The sequence below is a fragment of the Acanthisitta chloris genome, unplaced genomic scaffold (assembly GCF_000695815.1).
Source record: "Acanthisitta chloris isolate BGI_N310 unplaced genomic scaffold, ASM69581v1 scaffold2406, whole genome shotgun sequence".
Taxonomy (NCBI): Eukaryota; Metazoa; Chordata; class Aves; order Passeriformes; family Acanthisittidae; genus Acanthisitta; species Acanthisitta chloris.
This window is the reverse complement of record NW_008678503.1, coordinates 443-24,558: the sequence shown is the minus strand read 5'-3', so window position 1 is coordinate 24,558 and position 24,116 is coordinate 443. Positions and strand designations below refer to the sequence as shown.

Sequence of the window (24,116 nt, the reverse complement as noted above, 5' to 3'; positions counted from 1 at the left end):
ACCAAGTGAAACAATTTAAAGAAAAGATGTTGCTTCATAGTTCCGTGGTATTTAAAATTTTTTTGTGCAGGCCTTCTCTTTTGCTGGCTGGATTTGCATTTTTCCTTTTTTTCCTTTTTTTTTTTTTTTTAAAGCTGCCCTTTCATTACCATTTAGAACAACTTCCATGGGAGAATGAAGGTAGCAGGGCAGTAGTGCAGGAAGGAAAACCAAGTGAGCAGGAGACGAATGCACGCCAGGAAGTTGTCCTCAGAGCGCCCCAGCCCTTGGGCAGCTGTCAGGCAGTGTGGATACCAATTGCTTTAAAGCACGCACAGTTGACAGATTGGTTAATAAAGAGTTGGAAAATAAAGGTAGATACGTATGAGAAAAATTGGAAGAAAGAAAGAAAAGGCTGTGCTTTCCTTTGTCTGTTTCAATACTACTTCAGGCTGTTCTCTGTGGGGTTCAGACTGTATCTAAGCAAATGAATAGCTGACAATGACAGCTGAAGCACCCAACACGCCAAAGGCAGGAAAGAACAGTGGCCCAAATAAAATCTGTTTTCACTGCATGCTGTGACCCCTCAGGCTGCTTGCCGAGGAGCATGAAAGCAGCCTTACAGCAGTCCTGCATGCATGGGCACAGCTCCGCTGGCCTGGCCAAGGAAAGCCAAGGTATGGTTCTTGGGCACTAGTCCAGACTGCAGGGCTCTCATTATTCAACAGAGTCAGAGGTTCAGGGAATGTGGATGATCCGATGGAGTCACTGGGAGCTGTGCTGTCCACAGAGTATTGTGAAAATAGCTGAGTTTTCCCTAGATCATGTATTCAGACTGAGAGCCCCAGTCAGGGAAAGAACATGCAGTGGCTGATGACATCAGGACTTTCTGGCCACTCACAGTTCTCTCTCTGGTTTAGTGATTAGAGAATTTTGTGTGTAAACTAAGACACATAATGGGTTGTGTAATGAGGATAATCCAATATGCTTTCACCATTTTGGTTCTCCTCCAGTCGTGGCCCTTATGGTCGGAATAATGGATCCTTGTCCTACAAGTCTGGAGCCAGCCCACCTGCCTCCCATGGAAAGGACCCTTTATCAACACTGTGCAAAAACCATCTGAGTCCTGCTAACATTCATCAGAATTACAGGGCTTCTTCAGCCAGCAGCAGCAACTCAGGCTCATACAAAGGAAGCGACAGCAGCCCAGTGATGAGGCAAGTCTGTATTACAGCCTCCTGGTCTTCAGCACACTGACTTCCCCTCTCTGAATGCTAAAGTGGGGTCAGCTGAGTTGCCATGTGGGTCACCTTGTTCCTCAGCATAGGTGTGACTCCTCATATAGGCAGCTTGACAGTCAACAGTGTGGTCCATAGCATGTATAAGCTTTATTGTTTCAGCACTGTAAAATTCAAGTTTACTTTAAGTCAAACTCCTTTGCAGTTGGTTTTCTCATGGGAATTTACTGGTTCTTTTGTGTAGGGATCCTTTCATTTTGGAGACAGTTGGGTGGGGTAGTATAGGAAACATGATACACTCAGGTGAAAATTCACCCTGCCCAGCCTTAGGCACCTCCCCATGGAGTGCAGTTTCCTGTACAGGAAAGAGCACAGATACCTGCCAGAGCATGATACACACTGCAGAGAAGAAATTGCCACCATGCTGCTGCTGCTCCCCCCCCCATCCCCTGCCCCCAGGCAACTGAACAACCAGGCATGTCAGATATGCACCTACAGCTGGATAGGATGAATCCAAGTTTCAGCGTGCTCAGCTTTGTAACTCCTGTGCAGAGCTCAGCTCAGTCCTGGCCTGGACGTGTATGCAGCTGGGTGCCCCTGCTGGTGGCCAGGCTGCCTCCTCTTGGGCATCACCCATTCGAGTGAGAGGATGGCTACGTATTTTAAAGCTAAAAGTCTCATTTGATGTAATGACACTGAAGCTAAGTACAACAAATAGTGAATTTTGCACTTTAGTCACCAATCAGCTGTTTCATCAAGTACTTTTGTTTGCCAGAAGGATTCACTTGTGTGGACACCAGGGAGCCCCAAGTGAGCCAAGCTTTGCATTTATCAGTCAATGGGATGTTTTTCTTTCTGCCAGGACTTAAGAACTGAAGGAATGATGTTATATGATGGTTTGTTTGGGGTTTTTTTCAGGCGATCAGGGAGATACAATTCTTGTGGTGACAATCACAACATCAAGCCACAAAATCCAGAGCAGTATTTGACTCCTCTGCAGCAGAAAGAAGTGGCAGTACGGCATTTGAAAACCAAGCTGAAGGAGTCTGAGAGCAAACTTAAAGAAAGGTAAATTTCACTTCAGAAATCAGAGTTGGAAAGATTTATTTGGGAACGTTTAGGGGTGGGAATCCTGAATGGTTTACTCATTTGTTGACCACATAGAGTTTTCATTAAGAAATCTGAAATATGACCAGTCTGATTAAGTTGTTTTCAGGTATTTCAGGTTTCAGAGAGTTCTAACGGAATGCATACTATGCACTGTAGTTATAAATATAGCTGTCTCTTTTCCCTTTTTGGAACTTTCACAGTAGAATATTTTGAAAGAGCAACTTCACTAGTTTGAATTAGCACTGAGACCTTATATACATAGAACAGTTTCTACCTGCCAGCATATTCTGCTTCTCTTAGTGAAATACAGCTACCAGTGAAAGAAAAGCTCATGCCCAAACCAGTGTGCCCACTTGTGCTTTTGTCACTTATACCCTGAAGTTTTCACAATAGCCCTTTGTATGGATGCTGAGCAGAGAAGTGACAATATGCATTACACAGCAACAGATGTCTCTCTTAGTAAAACCACACTGAGAGCTGGTTCTCCAGCACAGACAGCCCAAGAGCTGCTTGAATGGAGCCACAAGGCAGAGCCCCAGGGACCCCACGGTCCCCATCGACATCTTCAGGGGTTGGAACTCACAGAGAGGCCCCCTCTTCCACTTGCTTCTCGCTTGCAGCAGCCTCTGGCTCCATGCTGGGAAAAGCAAGCCAGGTGCCTGCAGCCCTGAGCCCCCTGGCTGTCCGAGGTGTTGGCTCTGGCTGTGTTGGCTCTGATGAGCTGCTGGCAGACACCGGGGATGCATTCAGGCAGCTGTTTCCCATTTCCTCCAGGGCCAGGCTGCAGCTGAGATGTTAAGCACTACACTGGTGAGACATGACCTACAGGTCACCACTTAGGCCCCAAAATGTCTGGGGATCATGGCACAGCCCACAAGGCTGCTGGCTGTGTGGTGAGGTTGGTGACTCCCATTAGCAGTCAGCTTATGTGTCTTGGCTCTCTCACAGGTGGCTGCAAATGGCACCTGGAGGAATTTGCTTCCTTTTTTGCAGCATAGCCATCCCTGTGTGTTGGAGCCTCATGTTGGCTTTAATTGATCAGTCAGCAAAAGTGTTACAACATTTTTATTTTGCTACAGGGAAACAGAAATAGAAGAGCTGAAGGCTCAGCTGGGACGGATGAGGGAAGACTGGATTGAAGAAGAGTGCAATCGTGTGGAGGCAGAGCTGGCCTTAAAGGAAGCAAGAAGTGAAATTAAACAACTCAAGCAGGTTATTGAAACCATGAAAAACAGCTTGGCTGAGAAAGACAAAAAAATTCAAAAATACTTCATAGACATAAACATTCAAAACAAGAAACTGGAATCTTTGCTGCAGAGCATGGAGATGGCTCAGAACCACTCTGTGAGGGAGGAGCAGTGCCTGGAATACACGTGTGACTCAGAGGGGAAGCCATCAGTGTTGTGTGCCACCATGCCAGAGAGCCTCAGCACAGAGGACCAGGCTCTGGAGGAGGTGGCAGACAGGGAGCTGCCTCTTAGTGAGGACAGAGCTAACGGGACTGACTCATCTGGAGAGAGTTTGACCACCACAACCTCTGAGTTGAGTGATCCAGCTCTCTTCAGTCCTGCTGTAAATAAAGAGATGCTTGAAATTGTTCTGAATGGAAAACTAAGTTATTTGGAGGAGGAAGAGAAAAGCAGCATGATGGTGGAACAGGCCATCCAGACTGATGTGGTGCCATATAGCCTCGACGTGGAGCAGCTCATTCAAAACATCTTCAGAGCTCAAGATGCCTGTCCTCTAAGCCCACCTTCTTCACTGAAGGAACTGGGCAGATTTTCTCTTGAAAGCTTCAGTGATTCTGGCATCATAGTGGATTTAACTCCGAGTGATCCCAATTCTGCCATCCTTTTGTCTCCTATGGAGTCTCCGTGCAGGAAGGTGGAGCACAGAGTTAATGAAAACCGTTTCATGAAAGAACTTGATTTTACAGAACCTCATGATGATGATGCCTTTGAGTATGTCAATACAGGAATTAAAAGGAGATACTGGAGCAGCAGTCTCCTTGGAGATTTTCTGGCTGTAGCAGCCCCTATTGTACCAACTATTGTGTGGGCTTTGAGTACTCAGAGAGGAGGAACAGATCCCATTTACAATATTGGAGCATTGCTGCGTGGTTGCTGCCTGGTGGCCCTGCACTCCTTACGCCGAACACCTTTCGATATCAAAACCTAAAGTCTGCTCTGTCCCTGGGCACCAGCTGGCTGAGGCAGAGAGAAAGAGGGATGAGATAGATCGTAAAAAGTTACTGTATATTCTGGCAGAGTCCATCATTTTGCTTTTGACTTTTTGATTTGCACTATATATCAGTTCAAAAACACGTTCCTTGTTCCAAAATAAAAAAGTTGCACCTTGTACTTCCACAGGATGTTTTTAACTGGTGCTTGTAACAGTACTGTTGCTTAGAGAAATAGTCCTCCTGTTCCCAGGCACCATGTTCCTCCCCTGTGCTAGTATCTTTCTGGTGCCAGTGCATCTGCAGAGTGAACATGACCAGGGAAATCAGGAATTGCAGCTAGTGCTCTTTCATGTTCGATTGCTGAGCTAGTGTTAAGCTTAGTCACTTTCCTGAGATGGTTCACTGAGCAGATGTAGGAGCACTTTGCACAGCTCAGGGGTAGTGTGAGATGCACGTGGGAACAAATGGCCAGAGAGAGTTGGGGTGTTTCTCTTGACAGCACCAGCCTGAAACATCTGTGAAACTGCAGTGTTAGGTAATTGACACGAAGACTCTCTCCCCGTAGGGTGTCACAGCTGTGCCCCAGAAAGCATGCTAGCACTTTCCATTCCTTGTCCAAAGTGTCAATTCAACTTAGACGTCAAACCCATACTCCCCAGGCAGCTTCCAGCACATTGCTCGTGCCTGTCTCGTGTAGTGCTCTTCTCAATCGTGCAAATGCTTGAGCATTTCACTGGTCTTGTGTGTATACAGGGACTGTAACCAAAAATGTACATTGTTGGGAGTCTTCAAACTTGTTACAATGGTAAGTATAGGTGTGGATACACTTTAACTCTTAATGTTGTTTTAAAGTCTTAATGTATTGGAACCCGATAATCTTTTGAGCCCTTTGAAATACTATGTATAAATGTATTGTGTTTTAACTTATTGTTTATTTATGCTTTATTGTAAATTACCTTTATAATCACAAGTTCAGTAAAGCATGATAGAAATGTCAAACATGTGAGTGTTTTACTGTAGCAAAGATATAAAAAAATACCCAATCCTAGCTGAGCTGTCGAGTACAGGCTGAGCTGGGGGAGGTACTGTATTGAGTATACTGTTCCAGGACAAAACTTGCATACAGCTCCAAGTGTAAACACGTGGCCAGGCTCATTAAAGGCTCCAGTTGAGCCTGTGCATCTGCAAACTATCTCCAGTTGGTCTGCAGGTGCACACACAACCTGCTCTGCTGCCCCATGCTGCATTCACAGATGCAAGTGACCTAATCTTTAACCCAATGCAATTGTCTGGAAACTTGTAACTTCTCATTGCTACAATCCCAGAAGAATGGCAGTCTTTCTGGCATTTAACAGAGGTCCATGAAGCCTCCTGTAACCCAGTTGACAGTCACACAGTCTCGGTGTGCACACTGTGGCCATCAAACCATGAACTAACTCTCCATGTCTAAAATCTAAGATCTCTGGATATATTCAGAGGGCAGCACTACCCAACAGATGAAACAGTGGGGTTTGTCTGGCTTCACCCAAGCTTTCAACCCCACCTCTGGCCATTTAAACCTCACTGGCCTCTCATCTTCCCCTTCAGCAAAACACAAAAAAGGTGTAGTACTTCCCTGTGCAATCTAGAGCAGAAGGAATCCAGTGATGCCTGACAGCACCATGCATTGCTCTGCAGCTTTTGGGAAGGGACTTACAAGTAATCCACAAGGGAGGAGTATAATTGGGTAGTGTGTGGGGAGCACTTGCAACACCGAGGAGGGTGAGACACACTGGTGCTTACAGAGGTGACGCAGATGCCTTTCATGTCCCTGTGACACCTGAGCTGTGAATTATTTTGTGTTTGCAACAGAGACTCCAGAGGCTTCATTAAGCATTACATTAAGGAAGAGAACTCTTAACAGATAATTTGATGTAACATAGTCCCCAGGAGTTCAGAGATGGTCATGAGAGCATCTTGCTTGCTTTGCCATACCTTCCTCTTCCATTTTTTTTTGGGTGGCTGCAGCCAGCCAACTTGCCTTGTGACACCACTGCAATGCATATTGCTCAAAGGTCACTTTCAAAAGTTTTTAAATTATGTGGACAGGAGGGACAAAATTAATAGTTGGAGAAGTTAATCTATGTTTTACATAACCATGGGATTTCACAATTCCTAGGTATCTCCTCTTGGGACTGAAACACGTTACAGAAAATGCCTAATAAGGAATACCTACTTTAAAATATGTCTATTCAAGGCCAAGAGAGCAACATTTTATATCAGATTTCCACATGAAAAGGGGAGATCTACTCAAATCTTTAGTGTTTGATTCATCTGTCAGCACCCCGGGAAAGCCAAGTTCACTAGATTGGAGGGTGGTTCAACTCACTTTTTCAGGGTCACACACCAAACCATTCTTGGGTCTCCACACCTTTACCCACTGCCAGCAACTGCCACTGTCCTTGAAGGATTCGCATTAACAGCTAACAGAATAACACTTTCTATTAATAAAACTGTGCCAAGTTAAGGTTTGAGAATTGCTGGTGATGGTATCTGACTGCAAAAAATGTATTCAAAGCAACATACTAATTCAAAGCAAAATGCTAACAAGCTCTAATCCCTAACAAAAGTTAGCTCAAGAGTCTTGCTCCACTTCTCCCCATTCTTAACTTACTTTTATACTATTTCTCTATGTTTAGGTGGAACTTGAGTGACTTTAGTCATATATCCTACTCAGTGAGGGGTGGTCATACCTTGGGGGTGGGTATCTCAGTATAGTTCCTGAGATAACCTTGGGATGTGGACACACAACAGTCCAAGGAAAGCGATTTTGCCAGTTGCTGATTCAACAGCAGGACAGCTTGCTTTATCTACCTTGTCTTTCAGCTGCTATGTGGCTTATCAGCTAGAAAGTACCACCAAATTCCCTCCTCTGCAAGGAGGCTTTAAACAGAGCCTGGCTGTAATGTCTCTACCCCACTCCACCCTTGGATTGTGCTGTGTGGGGGATGTCAGGTTGCTGGCTGCATTCCATCCAGGGAGTAGCAACTCTATTTCACCCGATAATTGCCATACCATTATCTTTTTACCCTCTGTCACCTTCCCACACTGATGTTGCCAACTTCATTACAATGTTGGATTTCTCTTTTACAGCCACTATTGTTTAAGCCATCTTTACTTCGAGTGATGGTGAAATGGAACATAATTTAGAGGAAAAAGGCATCTCCAGTTCTAGATGTGTTCACCTGTGACTACATGAGTTTCTTTTGTGGCAGGAAGCATGAAAGCAGCACAAACCAACATTTATGTTTAAAATGTCAATAGGCCAAAAGCATTTCAGACCATGTTCTAGGCTAGCTCCATTTAGCAGCAGAATTTTCAAATGTGCTGTTTAAGAGATAAGACACTAACACCATTATGTTAGTGAACAGAATAATGTTGAAGTTTCTTCCTGCTCTTACTACAAATGTTTCAGTTTGCTCAGCTCTCATAAGGCATTTAACTACACTCAGCAAGAGATGACAGTTTCGATCACATTTTTGATAAAAGTCCTTGCTCTGATCTCTATCCAAAATTCAGCTCACTTCCAAGCCTCCACCTTTCTTCCTCCATACTGCAAGGATGTAGATGGCTCAAGGTGCCCTTTGTAAGAGGACTGAAGTACCATAAATGCTCTAGTCCCAGACTTTGGGGGGACTGACCTTTGGTCCACAATCCACAGAGGTTATGGCAGTTGTTGCTACAAACATATCAACTTAAATTTTTCCCCTCTAATATTACACTCTAGTCTTGGTCATGTCTCACCTGCATCCCACTGGTGTTGCAGAGTGAGGACTGTCATCCTCCGAACAGTTCAATAAAAACTCCCATCTTTTTTTCCTGAATTTATAAAATGCTCATACCCACATCTGTACCACACTGGGGAGTCTTGCCTCAAAACATGCAGGTAGGGAGGGCATACAGCTCAGAGACTAAGGGTAAAATAGCAAATGGTTGCTTGAATTCAGGCTTACAGCATAGGAACCAAGTCAGATCCTTCTCAGACTGAAGCAATGCCTGTTGATAATCCCATTACACGTTTTTCTAACTCAGGAACAAGAAAGTCTTTCTTTAATGTAGACATTAAGAGGTACCCAACATGCCCTTAAACTGCTGAAAACATTGAGGCTCAGGCACTGATCCCCTCCCCACCAGAGATTCATCTGTACCTTCACAGAATCACAGAATGGGTAAGGCTGGAAAGGACCAGAGTAGGTCATCTAGTCCAACCTCCCTGTTCAAGCAGGGTCATCCTAGAGCACATGGCACAGAATTTTGTCCAGCTGGTTCTTCAGCATCTCCAATGAGGGAAACTCCATGGCCTCTCTGGGCAATGTGTTCCAGTGTGCAGTCACTCACACAGTAAAGAAGCTCTTCCTCATATTCAGGTGGAACTTCCTGTATATCAGTTTCTGCCCTCTGCCTCTTGCCATCCTTGCTTATGTCCAAATTCTCACAAGGCTTTTCCTAACATCTAATTACAAATTTCTCCTCCCTTTCCCTGCAAATCAACTCTTTGTCCTAAATCCCAACCTCTAGAAACATATCAAAATGAAAGCAGTTTTATGTATGTCCTATGTGAGAAGAACAAGTGAGCATTTTGCTCAAAATCCCATCAGACATATGAACACAGGACACAGCAAAAATGAACAACTACGTCACAGTCAAGGAAAGGATGATTTTTCAGTCATCCTGGTAGGTCAATCCTCTGTAATAACAGTGAAGACAGTCAAGTCCTGCTTTCAGTAGAGAAAAAAAAAAAAAAAGCACATGGCTAACAGGCCAAGTATGAGAGAGAAAAGGAGACCTACGGCAGCAGGAGAGAAAGAAAACAAGTGAACATAGTGGGTGTACAGGATCTCTCAGGGAACTCAAACCAATGGAAAAGATAATAACAGAGCAGCAGCCTCACAATAAGTTTAGCAGAAGCGTTTTCATGTTTGTTGTGGATAAAAATCAAGATGTAGGAAGGAGGAAAGAGAAAGCACAGGAAAAAGATGAAACAGATAACAATGTGCAGGTTGTTGTCATGCAAGAGAATTCCTGTGAGAGCACCATGTCCTCCTACTGCATCATGTCAGCACAGGACAGAGGAGGGAGGAATCTCTAGAGCAGCTGTGCCTAAAGTATGGGCAGGCAGCTGGAAGGAAGAACACCAAAGCAGTGCACAGGAGGAGGAAAAGCAATGAGGAGGGCTGATATGCAGGAAGGAGGCAGCACCCAAGCATTTTTTAAATGGCTGAAGGCTCAAAAATCACATGTGCTTTCATGATGTATTCAGGGGCTTTCTTTGCAACTTTTTATTAACTAGCCCATCGTTTAAAAAAAAATAAATAGTATTGATTTGCATGTATTTTACATTGTCTCAAAAATAGCAGTAGTAAGCACTAATTTTTTTAAAAATGAGATGTAACTTCCAACAGGTTTCAGCTTAAACAAGCAGTAGCTAGTTAGTTCCCTTGTCCTGTGTCAGCAATAGTGAAAGAATTACGTCTGGTACCCCCTTACTTCTTCAGTGCTATGATTGGATTGAAGCTTATTCATAAACTTTCTCCTCATCTCCCATCTACTGTCAGATACTTCAGAGGTGTGTAGTAAGAGCAGATTTGCTTGCCATACTGCTGTTTAGTCTGCTTTGAAGTAATCCATTCTACTCCAGCCAGAACATTTTTGCAGAAAATGTGCATGGAAGTGTTGCCTTCTAAATATATTCTTAAATTTAGCATCCGAAAATTGCTGTCAAATCAGATGACTTGTGCAAGATTTTATGCTACATGACAAGCATACTAAACATTTTTTAAAACTTTTTGGCGTGACTAAGGCCATTAAAACTAATTCTTACTGTCTTGTTTTCTCAATTACTTATCTTTTAAGCAAAACTTGTGTCAGAACTTACTACAACTTAGTTAAAATTCTGTTTTTCTAGGCAGGCAAGACCTAGTCACATGACCCCTCACCTCTTCCCATTCTCTTACAACTTCACTGCTCCCTGTATGCACAGGAAACAAGTCTCAGGCACAGATGTGCTGACTTCACTCATCTGTCCTAAGGTAAGAAATCCATATGACCCATGACTGCATGGATAACAGCACCCACACAACACAAGGTGGAAGGGCATTCACTGAAGCACTCAGCTGGACATACAAACCCCCCCACTCCCCTACAGCTCTCCTGCCAGCAGGCATTAAACTTCTTCACTAAAGCACTGTTGCCTTCTGCTGCTTACTTACCATGCACACTTTACCAGGGGAATTCCAGTGTAAATACATACAGTAAATGTACAAAAGAATGGACTTTGAAAAGTGCTTGTAACTGAACTGAGAATTTTCACACTGGTTTTATTAACAGGAGGACACGGATCTTTTTTCTCAATTACACTACCTACGCAACAAGTATAAGGTGTGAGGATTGTTTTTTCCTAACTGTAGGAAGTATAAGAATTTCTGCTAGAAATACAAATTTACCAATACAAGTATGTGATTAAAATGCTCCCTTACATTCCCAACATCAGCCTTCACAAGGAGCAGCATGCACCACTCTTGTGTACTGATGCCACTGCTGCAGTGTCACAGGTAAACAGGTATGGGAGCACAGGAAGCTGCAAGTGACAAAGTGACAAGAAATCCACTTTTAGTGTTCAGCTGTAACTTGTGCTCTAATGTCACATAACCTCTCAGGAGCAGATTTTGAGTTGCAGGTCATCCATAACAAGTTATTTTCTTCTGCACAGGTCAATATGCTCTCCCATGAAAAACTCTGAAGTGTTTATAAATACTTCAATAAAAAGGCCAAAGCAGACATTCTTTATCAGGCAGGAAGCAAAGGGTTCTTTAAAACGGTTTAATTACATGTTTCAGGTAAGCACAGGCAATACAGTAGATTTCCCACCAGTCAATATTTACATTCTTTTCTCTAGGCTTGAGCTGTTCATTAAGAGTGTTTTTCAATCAACATCCTTGTCAATCACTTTTGCTGCAAAGAAGGGTGCTGGAATAGAACTATTGCAGGAAACATTCCATCAAGGCATGTTTTTCTGTGGGGTTTTTGTCCTTTAAGAACCATGTACTAGTAGTTCAAGATATTTGGGAAAATCCTGGCTTCCCAGATGACCTGAAGAATGCATTGAAACCAAGCAGTGTGTTGAAGTCCTGTAAATAGTTACATCAATACCAATATGTAGAGCAGAAATTCTCTTTTCCCTGGCACTGCCATTGATGCCTGGTTTCTGTTAGGACAGTTTTACACCAATTTTGTTTTGTTCCTTTTTCATTAGCCTTTGTGCCTCTTTCTCCATTTTCTTTCGCTGTTGTTCTGCTGCTCTTTTTTCCCTTTCTGCTATCTTCTGTTGTCTGTAATTAAAGAAAACATGAATTGCTAAACCACAGGCATTCAATTTTCAGCATGGTCATTCCTTAAGTTCCTGTCAATAAATCAATTGTTATGACTAATAAAAACAGAGCTTCAGTCTATTGTCATTAGGCTCAGAACAGTTATTGTGCTGAAATCCTTTTTTTCAGTTTAATCTAGAATCATAGAATATTCTGAGTTGGAAGGGACCCACAAGGATCATCAAAGTCCAATTCGTGGCCCTGCCCAAAACCCCAAGAATCACACCATGTGCCCAAGTGCATTGTCCAAACTCTTCTTGAACTCTATCAGGCTTGGGGCTGTGACCATTTCCCTGGGGAGCTGTTCCAGTGCCCAGCCACCCTCTGGGGGAAGAACCTTTTATTAATACCCAATCTAATCCAATCTAGTCTTAGGCAGTAATGTTTGTTCTATTATTTTGCATTCTAAGAGCCACTCAATTCTCGAAAATTCAGAGTAAATGAATCAGTGAGAGTATAGGACAGTTACAAGGCTTAGAGAAAAAAATAAAAACCTATCTAATGCTTTCAGTAGCAAGAATACCCATCTTTTCAAACTCAGACCAAACCAGTTCATCTTGTCTAGAACACTGACTTGTGTGTCCCCCTGTCTCTTCTCTCAGCAGTAGCACCAGTAGTGACACTCTTTGTAACACAAGTAGTACAAACATTTTCATTGTGATCAAATGAGATTGTAACTTCTAAAACTCCTGTTCAGGAGTTCAGGATCTGTGTTGTACTCTATTGACCACTACAAATATAAACAATAGTCTTTAAGGAAATAGAAATAAGAAGTCTCCAGTTGTGTATCCTTTTTCTATTATTTCTTACAACTGCTATAAAGCTCCAGACATCACTATCTCTTAGCTCAAAGATTCTGTCTACAGAAATAGGCTTCCAATTTCAGCAAATACATAGTTGACTAAAGAAAGAAAGAACAACATGAAAATCCACTAATTTTACTTCTGCTTCAGTAGAACACATTATTGAGTGGTGCAGGACCAACAACTGGACCCAACTGGATACATACACATTGAAGCTCTCTCCTGTGTTGTGTAAGCAGGTCAATCCTGCTTTGGATTCAGTTTATTGGATATGAAAAAGTTGCTAAATTGCTTCCAAGATGACTTTAAACATAAAAACAAAGCTTCATTAACTTGAAAAGGCAAAATTTAACATAGATTTCCTAAGAAAAGAGAACTAGTTATTAAAAGAGAATGAAAAATTCTGACAAGGCAGTAAGGTCTTAACTTCCAATATTTCAATATTTCAATTACCTGTGCACATCCACTTAAGTGTGTAAAACATACAGAATTAAAGAGTGTCACCACCTGAAGCAACATTCTGTGGTAGAGTCCAACTATGGACAAACTGGGCACACAAAGCTTCAAAATACTTGAGATACAAAGTCTACATACTATCTTCATATTGGATGGGAGAGAGACTGCATTTATTTAAGATCTTCATTGTTTCCCTTGATTGATTTATTAATGGCTAGAAGTTTTCCTATACTCTATGCTGCCTGTTATGGAAGAATGAAATTAGTCATTCACATCAGGATCTACCTCCCATATTAACAGCAGCTCAAAAGTTTGGGGTTTTTTTTGAGATCATCACTCATTATTCTCCATTCCAGCTGAAAGCTACACAGTTGACAGTAATGTCAGTCTAGCATATGCAGAACAGTAATATTTGCCACTTTACAGTAGCAGGTTTTCTTATATTCCCCACACCTCTGAACTGATGCAGGAGGGAAGAAGTGCTATGTACTCCAGCCAGTATGTAGAGGCAATAGTTTTTTAAAAAGCCACATGAGGTGTTAAGCAATGCTGCTGTACATCTGCAGTTCTGAAGAGAGGGATCATGGCAGCTCCTGTTTCTCCTCGCAGTGACCCAGGAGGACACAGAGCTCCTGCGCACAGAGGTGGTTCTGCGCCCTCTCCTGGCTGAGACACTCTATTCGGTGAGCAAGACCCTCGTGTCACATCACACAGAGCAACTGTCACCACAAAATATAAACAACTAGCTACTATAAACTAAAAATGCACGAGGTTAACTGTTCCCACTGGGAAAAACAAAGGAACTTCATTGGTAATAGAAGGTCTGAAGTTGCAGATAAGTATCTAAAATATGCAGAAGAAATGAAGTTCCAACTAACACCAATTAACTGAAAATCCAGTTTATCATTCACTACACTGATTGAACACTGAGTGGAAAATTTCATTGTATCCCAACCCTGAACCTGCTAAAGAGTGGGAGAAAAAAACCCCCAGACTACAGAAATTTCTCTGGCACTACTATTCATACTCCTCAGCACTGTCTTTCAGCATATTTTGATTCCAGGAAGCATTTGGCTTACTCTACATGCTTATTTCAACTGTTATGCACTGAGTCACCAGAGAGGCCACAGGACACTGTCTTCTCTGCCATTTAGCAGGCCACAGCCCATTTTTGCATGATTTATCAGCACTCCATTACTACACAAATATTATTCCTGTCTTAAGATGCTTCTGAATACTAACTGAGAATCAACAGGTACCCAGACACAGCTAGATAAGGGAGACAGCTACTTTTTCTGCACTTCCTTGGTTCTCAATAAGCACCACTGGAGTACAGTCACCATTAACATTCTGGGATGTCAGGGGACTCTGCCCTCCATTTATCAGCCCAAAATACTATATGTGCTTCTTTCAACTGTTATGCTCATGCACTGAGTCACCAGAGAGGCTACAGGAGCTTGGGATCATTTTGTAGACCAAGATGCAGTTTTCCAGCATTAAGGAGAGACTCCTATCACTTCCTTACCACAGTCTGTTGAGAACAGAGCCAGGCTTAAGTACTATACTTAAGTTTTATGTACTATACTTAAGTTTTATGTTAAATGTTGGATGTTAAATACACCACAGATCACTACTGCAAGAGAAACTGTAAACTCAGAAGGTATCTCCTGTCAGTCTTGCTAAAAATCAGCCAGCACTTCATTCATTTACAGAAAAACATTGTCATTTGTGTGTCATGAATAAAACAAAGAACAAAGCTTCCTACAGCTGGGATACAGCTTACACAATGCCTAGTTGCACTGAGGTGGCAGCTATGCCTGGTCACATGGTGTGACATACAGACAGTTACAGTTCTGATCATATTCTATTTACAGGAAATACTTGAACACATATACATTTTTTCTAAAACAAGTAAAGCCTGATAATTTTTAGTGGGGCTAGGAAGGAATTCTATTAAAATTAACCACTTGAGCTAAAGTCTTTCAATAATAAAAAGGTCAGGCTAAAATCTTTGGAATGGCTTCAACCAAACAATATGACATTTTGAACAAGAGAGCTGTGGGTAAGACGCCACTGCTATTGCCACGTATGAGCTCTCTCCTCCTAAATACTCTGTAGCATGACCCTGACACCTGGCAGACAATATACTTTTGACCATCCTGGAAATACCCACTGCACAAATTTTACACTCCAGAAATGAACTGGCATGTGCATACACCACACTATTTTTAGTAGCTAATTTGTATAGGACAAGCCCCTTTTTAGTAGCTAATTTGTATAGGACAAAGTTGACTTGGAAAGTTTGAGTACTACTTTTGATAGTCCTAAAAACATCTGTAATGAAATGTGGCAAGGGTTAAGTACAGTACAATGCAGCCTCTGCAGTTAGCAAAAGTAGCTGTTTCATTTCTCAGTTCAAAAAAAGCAGTATTATTCAGGGTCTTTCATTTAAGTCTCAGTAGACTGCGCTTTAGAGATTAAAGATCTCACTGAGCCTTTTGATAACACTTTTTCCCCATAAAGAATATCCTTGGAACAAAACCAGCCCAAAGGCACATCATTCATATCACAAAGCTTATACTTCTGTGATACATTAGTGAAAGACAAGACACAAAACAGTACTGAAGTTAAAAAAAAAAATAAGATATTGACCAGAATGTACACACAGAGGTACCTAAGGAAGTTTTATAAAAATATTTGCATTACAACCCTATTCTCACATGCTAAGCTGCTGCAGAGCAAGACTGACAGAATCAGAATTAGCTGAATTTATTATCTATGATTAGCACATTTGAAGTGTGCTGGTAACTTCTCTCTTGTCTTATTCTACAGATTGAAAAAAGTAAAATTTTTCAAAACATTACAATAATTAGTTGATAGTAATCCTTTTCTTTGCTTTGAAAAAATACCTTTTTTATCTTTTTTTCCTTTAAAGATTCATTGTTCTAGAACAATTTTTGAATATATCATGTCATTTCATATTATCACTACTGGAAGTCATATACTTGTGATTCTGTGAGTAGAATGAGAACAGTTCAGGAAGCTGAAGCCATTTGAGGCAGGTTATCTGATGCAGCAAGCAATAAAAGTTTGATAAAACCTTGAAATAAAAAAGTTTAACGTAAGTCACTAACAATTCATATCACTGCATGTGATTAACTTAAATTCAATCTGCATCTCCTTACCCTCCATACTCCTGTTTATTCTTAAAAAGGAAAAAATAAACCCACAAATGGAACAGATGAAGTATTGCTGCTAACTTTGTGTGAAACTTTGACTTTACATTCAGTCTTATCCACTAGTTTAGTTAAGTTAGCCAGAAAACCACTGCTACAGGGATTCCAAGAATCCCCTACTGTCTCACCTACTAAACTGGTTAGATCCAAAATGTCTTCTGCTGAGCACTGGTTACATCAGATGCACAAAAATAGTCTCAAGAAGTGTTTAACAGTTCTCAGCACTTATCAGAAAGGTGTTACAACAAACAAACAAATTTGATTATTTTGCATGTAAAAACTTTACAAGGTCCACATTAATTTCAGTTACCTAAGAACTTCTTCTGCCTGCCAGGCAGCATCTTCCTCTTCTTCCCAGGCATTAGTATTTTCTTGCCAAGTATCCAAGTCTCCCAGTTCAGGCTGAAACAAAAGAGGAGCTCTAAGCACATGTGAAAATTCAGTAAAACACTGGTGTGTGACTACCAAAGTGGCTCCTGGATGGTCAGAGAGGAAAGTTTCCTTAATATTTGTTTTTAACCTTACTGCTTCAGAATTACAGAAGTATCTGAGATAAGGCAGTGCTCCTCAGCTTATTGTCTATGCTTTTTTCCCCTGTTCTAATACTGAGTTCTTCCAGTTAATTGTCTAAGGGTTTTTTGGACAAAGGCAGAAAGGAAGTACTGGAGTGCATTTTTAGGAAGAAGAAGATAAATTGAGCAGATTGAGTAGATAGTGTAAAAAACTTCTGGAAGTTGCATGCACAAACCAACATGTACACCAACATGTTTGTGTGTATAACATCAGCTGAGTGATGCTCTTACTCACTAGTCCTTTCCTGAACTATTTTCATTATGGATAGTGAAGGAAGTGGTATAACCATTCTGTACTGCTTCCTGTCTAGACCCTTTTAAGCACTATGTTAATTAAAGCAGAAGCACTACTAAAGAAGACAAAGGGCAAGAGAGGGAGACTATTTTTTCAAAGGCTAAGAGCAAAAATTAGGAGACTGATTACAGTCCTCACAGAAAGGAAAGGAGAAGGTTAAAAATGGGTCCAAGATAATAGAGCAAAGATAACTCAGAAGCTTTCAAAAAAACCTTCTACTTTTTTGTTAGCAACTTACTGTGTAGAATCCAAAAAACTGAATAGTTCATTGCTTTGGCAGATTTGCGAGTGTATAGAAGCTTCTTACCTTTTTATCACTGATCTGTCAAGTTTCTCAGTAGAATAAATTAGTTAAAACTAGACTATTTCATTGCTTTGAACCCAATGTTAAATTTTAAAACAATTTACATTATCCACAACTATTCCTCCTGCTCCCCACAATGCAAACCTTAGGCAGAATATTCCTTCTCCCGCAGAACAGTCATTTAAGTGTCAAGTACAAGATCAATACTTAGAGCATACTTACAGACTGGTGAATAAAAGGAATATCTTGTGTAGCTGCTAATCTGCTAGAGAATCCTGTGTTTCCCTCTGGAATCCCAAAATTTAACGGCTCTCGTTTTTTAATAACTATCTGAAAATATCAAAAAAAGGAATGAAAAGTGTTAACTCAAAGCACTGCACAGATTCCTTGGTCATCATGTAACCCTGTGCCTGTGAAGGTACACAACACCACACTGTGTCTCAGCCTGGTCAGGTTCTGGAAGCTGCACAACCAAACGAACTGAGAAGTGAAAGACGCAAAAGACAAGAACCCTCCCTCCCCCTGCAAGCTTTTTCTTTAGTCACATGGCAACCTATGACTGCACCAAGACAGAGAAAGGGCACAAAGAATTAGAGATCAAATAGCCACATCTCCCAGTACTCATAAAAGCTACCAATTACATATTCCTTGGAGAAACTCTGTTTCTGTGACAGGTCACTGTAAGATACTACTCCTGAGCACAGTGTGTCTGCACAGCTGCGCTGCACTGTAATGTGAGCTCTCTAAGCTACTTCGACAGCACATCTGGGCAGACAACTGAAGTTTCAATAGCTGCAAAGTAATTCTCTATCACACCAACTAATGAAGCTCTGTACTGGTTTGGCTGAAAGACATGCACTAATGCTTCTCTTAAAAGATGTAGCAGCAAATTTAACATGTTTGCTATGATCACGTATTCCTCGCTTGTGTTGACCACAAGTCACGAACTTACTTTGTTTAGCCTACTTTAAGTCTCTGCTGCTTCCCAAGGAGGTAGATTTGCAGTTTCACTGACTGTATAAATGCTAGTTCCAATGCAAGAAAGGAAACAGGACTAGACAACCTTATTTATCAATGACAGACTCTGCAATTTGACTGAAGTTTCGTTTCCAGACATTGTTGATACGAGCGGCAACACGAGCAGATTATACCTCAGATCTTGAGGTTTATATTGAGCCAACATTTGGTGCAAATACAAACACAAATTCATATTTAAGGGTGGTGACTAGGCCAAGTTAACAGGAATGTTCTTCACTGTGCCTGCAGTAGATACAGGCAAAAAATGTCAGTAGATATAAAGGAGACATCTACCTCTTCCCAGTCCTCCTCTGCCCCTCATATTTTGGGAGACCAAAATCCTTAGAAGAATTTAGTCCACAGAATAATGCAGATCCTGAATGTACAGAAAACTGACACCAGTATCACCTCCAGTGAAGACCACAGTAAGAGTCAGGTTGGAAGGGGCCTCAGGAGGTCTGTAATCCAATCTTCCCCTCACAGCACTGTCAGCTCTGAGGCTGATGAAAGTACTGTGGGCTTATCCACTTGGGGCTTGAAAAATTCCAGAGATGGAGCCTGCACAACCTCTCTAGTAACCTGTTTCAGCACTTGACAGCCTTTGTTGTGAGAAGGTTTTCCTACTGACTCAAAGACCTGTAAGTATCCAGCTGAAAGATTTCACCATGGAAACAAAACTTGCCGTTGCAAGAAGTTTAATCAGTATATATTACAATGTTGATGCTCCTGCAGATATGCCCTTCTGTCTTGTCTCCATAATAAAAATGGGTATTTGAAGAGCAAGGTATTTTGAAATACCAGGTCCCTAATTCTAGTCCCTCCAATAAAACTTGGTGAAACAAGTGACCATTGTTTTCTGAAACAGCAGTGCTGCTCCCTCAAAATTCAGTAGGGCAGGACATGAAATGTCTCTGTTCAAATAAGGGAAGAATATGAGCACAAGCATCTTAGTGCAGTGTTTCCACTTTCAGATTTAAAGTGACTAGACAGTTCTCACATTTTACTTCTCAGAACCTTCAGACTATGACATTATTCTTAAGTTTCCAATAACATTAATAGTAAAAATATAAACATGAAATAGCTTCACCTTCATTAAGATCTCAAAGAGTCAGTATTTTTAATTGGACACGTTAGACTACACATCAGCATCTATTCTCATTTCAATAGGACAGCTTAATTTTACCACCAGCACCTTCTACAAGTAGCCAATTTTAAAGCAAGGAAAACCCTCCTTAAGTAGAGATGAGAATGCAATACTTACTTTTTGAGTTTTTCTTATAGTTGGTGTCATATCTTTGAAATAATCAGGTTCCATTTGTTCCAAAGGATTTTGCTGAGCAGCCACATTACCGTTGCCACCTTCAATCTTCACACTGGTAGGTGCATCTTCATCCCATGAAGACCAGTCTTCTACTTCAGGCTGGATAGAAGTATATAGTACAAGTTAATCTTAGCTCCAAGTCAAAGCTTGTCTTTTTATATCTTGCTAAGATACACACTTAATATTATATAGCATATATAACAGTATGATATCTTTCTTGGATATATACATATCCTGCTGCAGGACTGGTATAATAGATAATCCTTTAACGGAGTGATTAAGTCACTTACCACTTTAACAATTACCTGTTTAGGAACAGATGAATAATCCACTGTGGTTGGTAAAGTTATTTGGTCTCCACTTAACTTTCGCCCTCTTCCAGACCTGAAAGAAAAATGTAGGATTCCTCCAAGCTCTGAAAACATGAGCACTAAGTTTAAAAAAAACAAAAAGGAAGTCTGAGAACAGCACTGCTGAAAACAGTCATGGCTAAAACATTAAGTGCTTCAAATATCTAAGCATTAACACTACTGCCAGGAAAAGTCTGGCATTTCATCGTGAATTTAAAGTGATGTCCACATGAATTTCAAAGTGCAATTTACTTTTCCAACTGCAGTGGAAACAGAGGAGAAGCAAGGAAAATGGACAAACTAACTCAGTTATTTGCATAAGTCAGCTACAACATTTACACTGTCAGTGCTTATGAGGCAAATACTAATGAGCTACATCTGTCAAGGAACCAATTCTACTGCAAACCGAGAAATTCTCCTATTTGCCCTAGATGTTAAGCTGTGTCTCACAAATTGCTTTCTGAACTTCTTGATTTGAAAGCCCCTCTAAAGCACTTTTTCCTTCAAAGTCTAAACAGATGTAGTAAACAGCTTTTGTTCAATTCATGCTTCTACTGAAAGAATACTGATTAAAAGTGCACTTCAGCAACTATATCAAACAATTTTAATTCTAAACACTAATGCACTGCAAACAAAGCACCTAGGTATTTACTTAATGACAGCATTCAAAGATCATAATAATAATTAAAATATTCTCAGCTGATATTCACTACATTTTAAAACCTTACAACACAAGAGAATGAAATTCAGGCTCATTCATGTTTTCCTCAAGGACTGTAAGGTACAATAGCAAAACAGTCATGTAATCAACCTTATGCAGCTTGGAAAAGTTAAATTTTGTTTCTTACTACTGAGAATAAAAACTTGGAAACTTCAATTTGTGGCTCATATCCGTTATTTTTAGTATTACAGAACATAGTAGTACCATCAACTCAAGACTAGCTGAGTTGCTTGTAATATCATCTCCGCTGCATGTTGGTGAGTGAGTGATTAGACAGAATTTTTTCTACTTTAGCCAAATAGATTCCTCCTTAGGAAAAGGTCAGGTGGTATCACCAAATTTTCAAGTTTTATATAATTAATTCTAGCCCCTTTACAACCTGTTCCTTTCAGATGAAAAGCAATAGAGTTTAGAGGCAAAGGAAGGTGAAAACACTGTTTCCTCAAACACATTAGAGACTTCTGGTTGACTAGATTGAGTTGACATCTCTGAAGGAAACCCAAGCTTGGAAACATCCTCCTTCAGACCTGTATAACATAGATATCTTTAATACCATTCTAAGCCATCGCTTCTGCACCTAAATATATTTTCTATTTATATGATCTAGAAGACTCCAGCAAGTGGCTTGTAACAAACATTAATCTAGTCAAAATGATTGCACTAATAAGGGTGAAGGCAGGAAGAAACAGCTATAGTCATAAACATGGGAAAGAATATGCTACACAGAGGAGCATAAAGGAAGGCCACATATCTCCACTGCTTCTGCAATGGGAACAAGATGCTCATAGGAACAGCTGCTTCACAACCACTGTTAGATATTGACCACAGCTCTGAATGCCAAATGCCTGAAGAATTCTTGGTATATTCTTCTCCTTACTAATAAGCAGCATCCAGATTTCTCAGCTGGAGAAGGTAACTAAAGATTTTAAACAGAATGAATCTCTTTTCATACTTACACCTTTTATTTCCTGGAAACAGTATATTCAGGCAGGCTATTGTTTATCTAAAAAAAATTTAACTAAAGAGATTACTAGTACTATATGTAGACTTTATGCTGACTAGAAAGAGGCACAATCTCTACAGGCACTTGTTCAAATGAAAACCTAATATAAACTATATAATTTAAGTAAGAATTAGCTCATATCCATTGAATTAAAATGCACATTTAATTAAATCACATTTGCTGGTTATCAGGCATACTCATATGCAGGGGTGCAGTACAGGAAACCAAAATCTATCAAGTTACACTGCAGCTGACAGCAAACAGGATGAACAGCTGTAGTTAATGAACTGAATTAATCTGATCCACTAACTTGCTTATATGAAAGATTTTAAATTTTCATTCCTTCAACTAATTGTTATTCACAGAAGAAAAAGTTTTCTACTTTTTTCACTCCCAAGCAGTTTCTCAGCTGTTCAAGATTTTTGTTCATTCAGAAGTTGAAAAAAGCATGAAAATACTGTCAATACACACACAAAACAGTTATCTGCTTATAAAAGCTATCTTAACACTTAGAGAAATGAAGGGTCCACGTAATATAGAGGTTATGAACTCAGTATTTTGACTTCTCCCAGAACTTGAACAGCAAGTAGTCTTAATTTGGAATTACATCACAGAACTAAGGTTGACATTTACATAGTTGTATGCAGTATTAAAATGTATCTTTTTAAAACTTCACTAGACTTTCAGTGAATTTACCAAGCAGTTGAGAGCTTCCTCTTATTCTTGGAATGAGTAAAGGTGAACAGGAAATAAACAGTTACTCTGTGTCTACCACACATTCTGCATATGCTCTAACCTCACTGGCAAATTAGGTGTCATCATACACAAAAGGAGAATACATTTCTCTAGACTGGTATTTGTTTATGGCAAACAACATTCTGCAAGAGTGACAAAAGCACAGTGTTTCATGTAACAGCACAGTGCTGAGTTCTGCCTCAGGTACTCTGCTACTGTACCACTGAACTCTACTACTACAATATTGTGGGGCTAGATTTTTACTTGAGGGTTTTTAGAATGCTTCTAAGTACTACACTGCTGCATTCACAGGTCTGTAACTCAAAAGAACACTATGTATGACTTCGTAGAGTAAGCAAAAAATAAGTCATTATTCATCAAAAAATCAGCTCACTTGAACTTCAATCACTGTCCTCCAAACTTTCGAAACAATCTTCAATAGGCAGAAGAACCTGAAGTCTCAGGCAACTACTTTTTCACAAAGCAGGATGAGAATTGCTTACATTGATAATGCAACCCTACTGACTGATGACAGGGTGGATGCTGCCTTCAACTGAATCTCTTGAACAACAAAGTAACACTTGCCAAGTATTTTTACAAAATGTGGAGAAGAGCTTTTCTTCAAGTTGGACATGGAATGGCAATTCTGAAGCCTTGTCATAGCTGTTTAGAAAATGTCATTACAGCTACCACACAACAAAACACACAACTGCACTACACAGACTTTTGGAACGCTGAAGGAATATGCAAAATAAAGAATGAATTTGACTTAGTTTTCATCTCTCTTGACTGTTTTGCAACTAGTAAAATCAAAACTGGGGTGAGTGGGTGCTAGAAGGAAAGAAGTGCAAGAACCTGGAATTGAAAAAGAAAAGCTAATCAAATTAAATAAGATGTTTACCTGCATATTAACTTTTTAACGAAAGAAAGCACTGCTGCCAGGCAAGTGCAGATTTTAAAGAGTCGAAACTGTGTTATGGCCATGGTGAGAAAGCCTTCCTGCAAAAGAAGAAAGGTAGATGCAGAGGATTATACATCTTTATACAGTTCTTAAAGCAAATTACCTTAGTTGCTGCTAAGCAAGGAGCATTCTGTGAAACTGTACCTGGAAAAAAGATGCTGCCTGTCTACTATCAGGACATTTCACTGATGTAAATAATACAGGTATCTAATGTATATGACCTTTAAAGAAACAGCACATACTCATAAGTAAAGTCACAGTTAAAGAACTTTCAAAGGGGAAGTGCAGACAACCATTTGCAGTGACTGTGCAGTTGATCTGTTTCAGACACTACCAGTGGCACTGAACACTGGCAATGCAAGGAGAACAGAATAATAATCAGAAAGAAGCTCATGCTTGTTTGAGCATGTCTTGCATATACAAATTA

The 24,116-nt window shown here is 40.5% G+C and overlaps 2 protein-coding genes across 2 annotated transcripts in view; one reads left to right on the top strand and one right to left on the bottom strand.

Moving 5' to 3' along the window:
* SYBU (syntabulin (syntaxin-interacting)) overlaps positions 1–4,674 on the top strand; it is a gene marked incomplete at its 5' end in the record, with an annotated part of 40,260 nt that extends 35,586 nt beyond the window's left edge. The window contains 3 exons of the mRNA XM_009076886.1: positions 993–1,196; positions 2,136–2,285; positions 3,407–4,674. Of these exons, the coding sequence (XP_009075134.1) occupies positions 993–1,196; positions 2,136–2,285; positions 3,407–4,505 (1,453 nt within the window). The remainder of the gene's footprint in view (positions 1–992; positions 1,197–2,135; positions 2,286–3,406) is intronic.
* A 6,679-nt stretch (positions 4,675–11,353) lies between these two features.
* On the bottom strand, positions 11,354–23,725 carry EBAG9 (estrogen receptor binding site associated, antigen, 9). The gene is made up of 6 exons (XM_009076885.1): positions 23,630–23,725; positions 20,225–20,303; positions 19,860–20,018; positions 17,804–17,911; positions 16,721–16,812; positions 11,354–11,876 (listed from the first exon to the last, which is right to left on the bottom strand). Exons 1-6 carry the CDS (start codon positions 23,710–23,712, stop codon positions 11,756–11,758), a joined length of 642 nt encoding a protein of 213 aa, XP_009075133.1. The 5' UTR covers positions 23,713–23,725; the 3' UTR covers positions 11,354–11,755.
* Between the last annotated feature and the right edge of the window lie 391 nt (positions 23,726–24,116).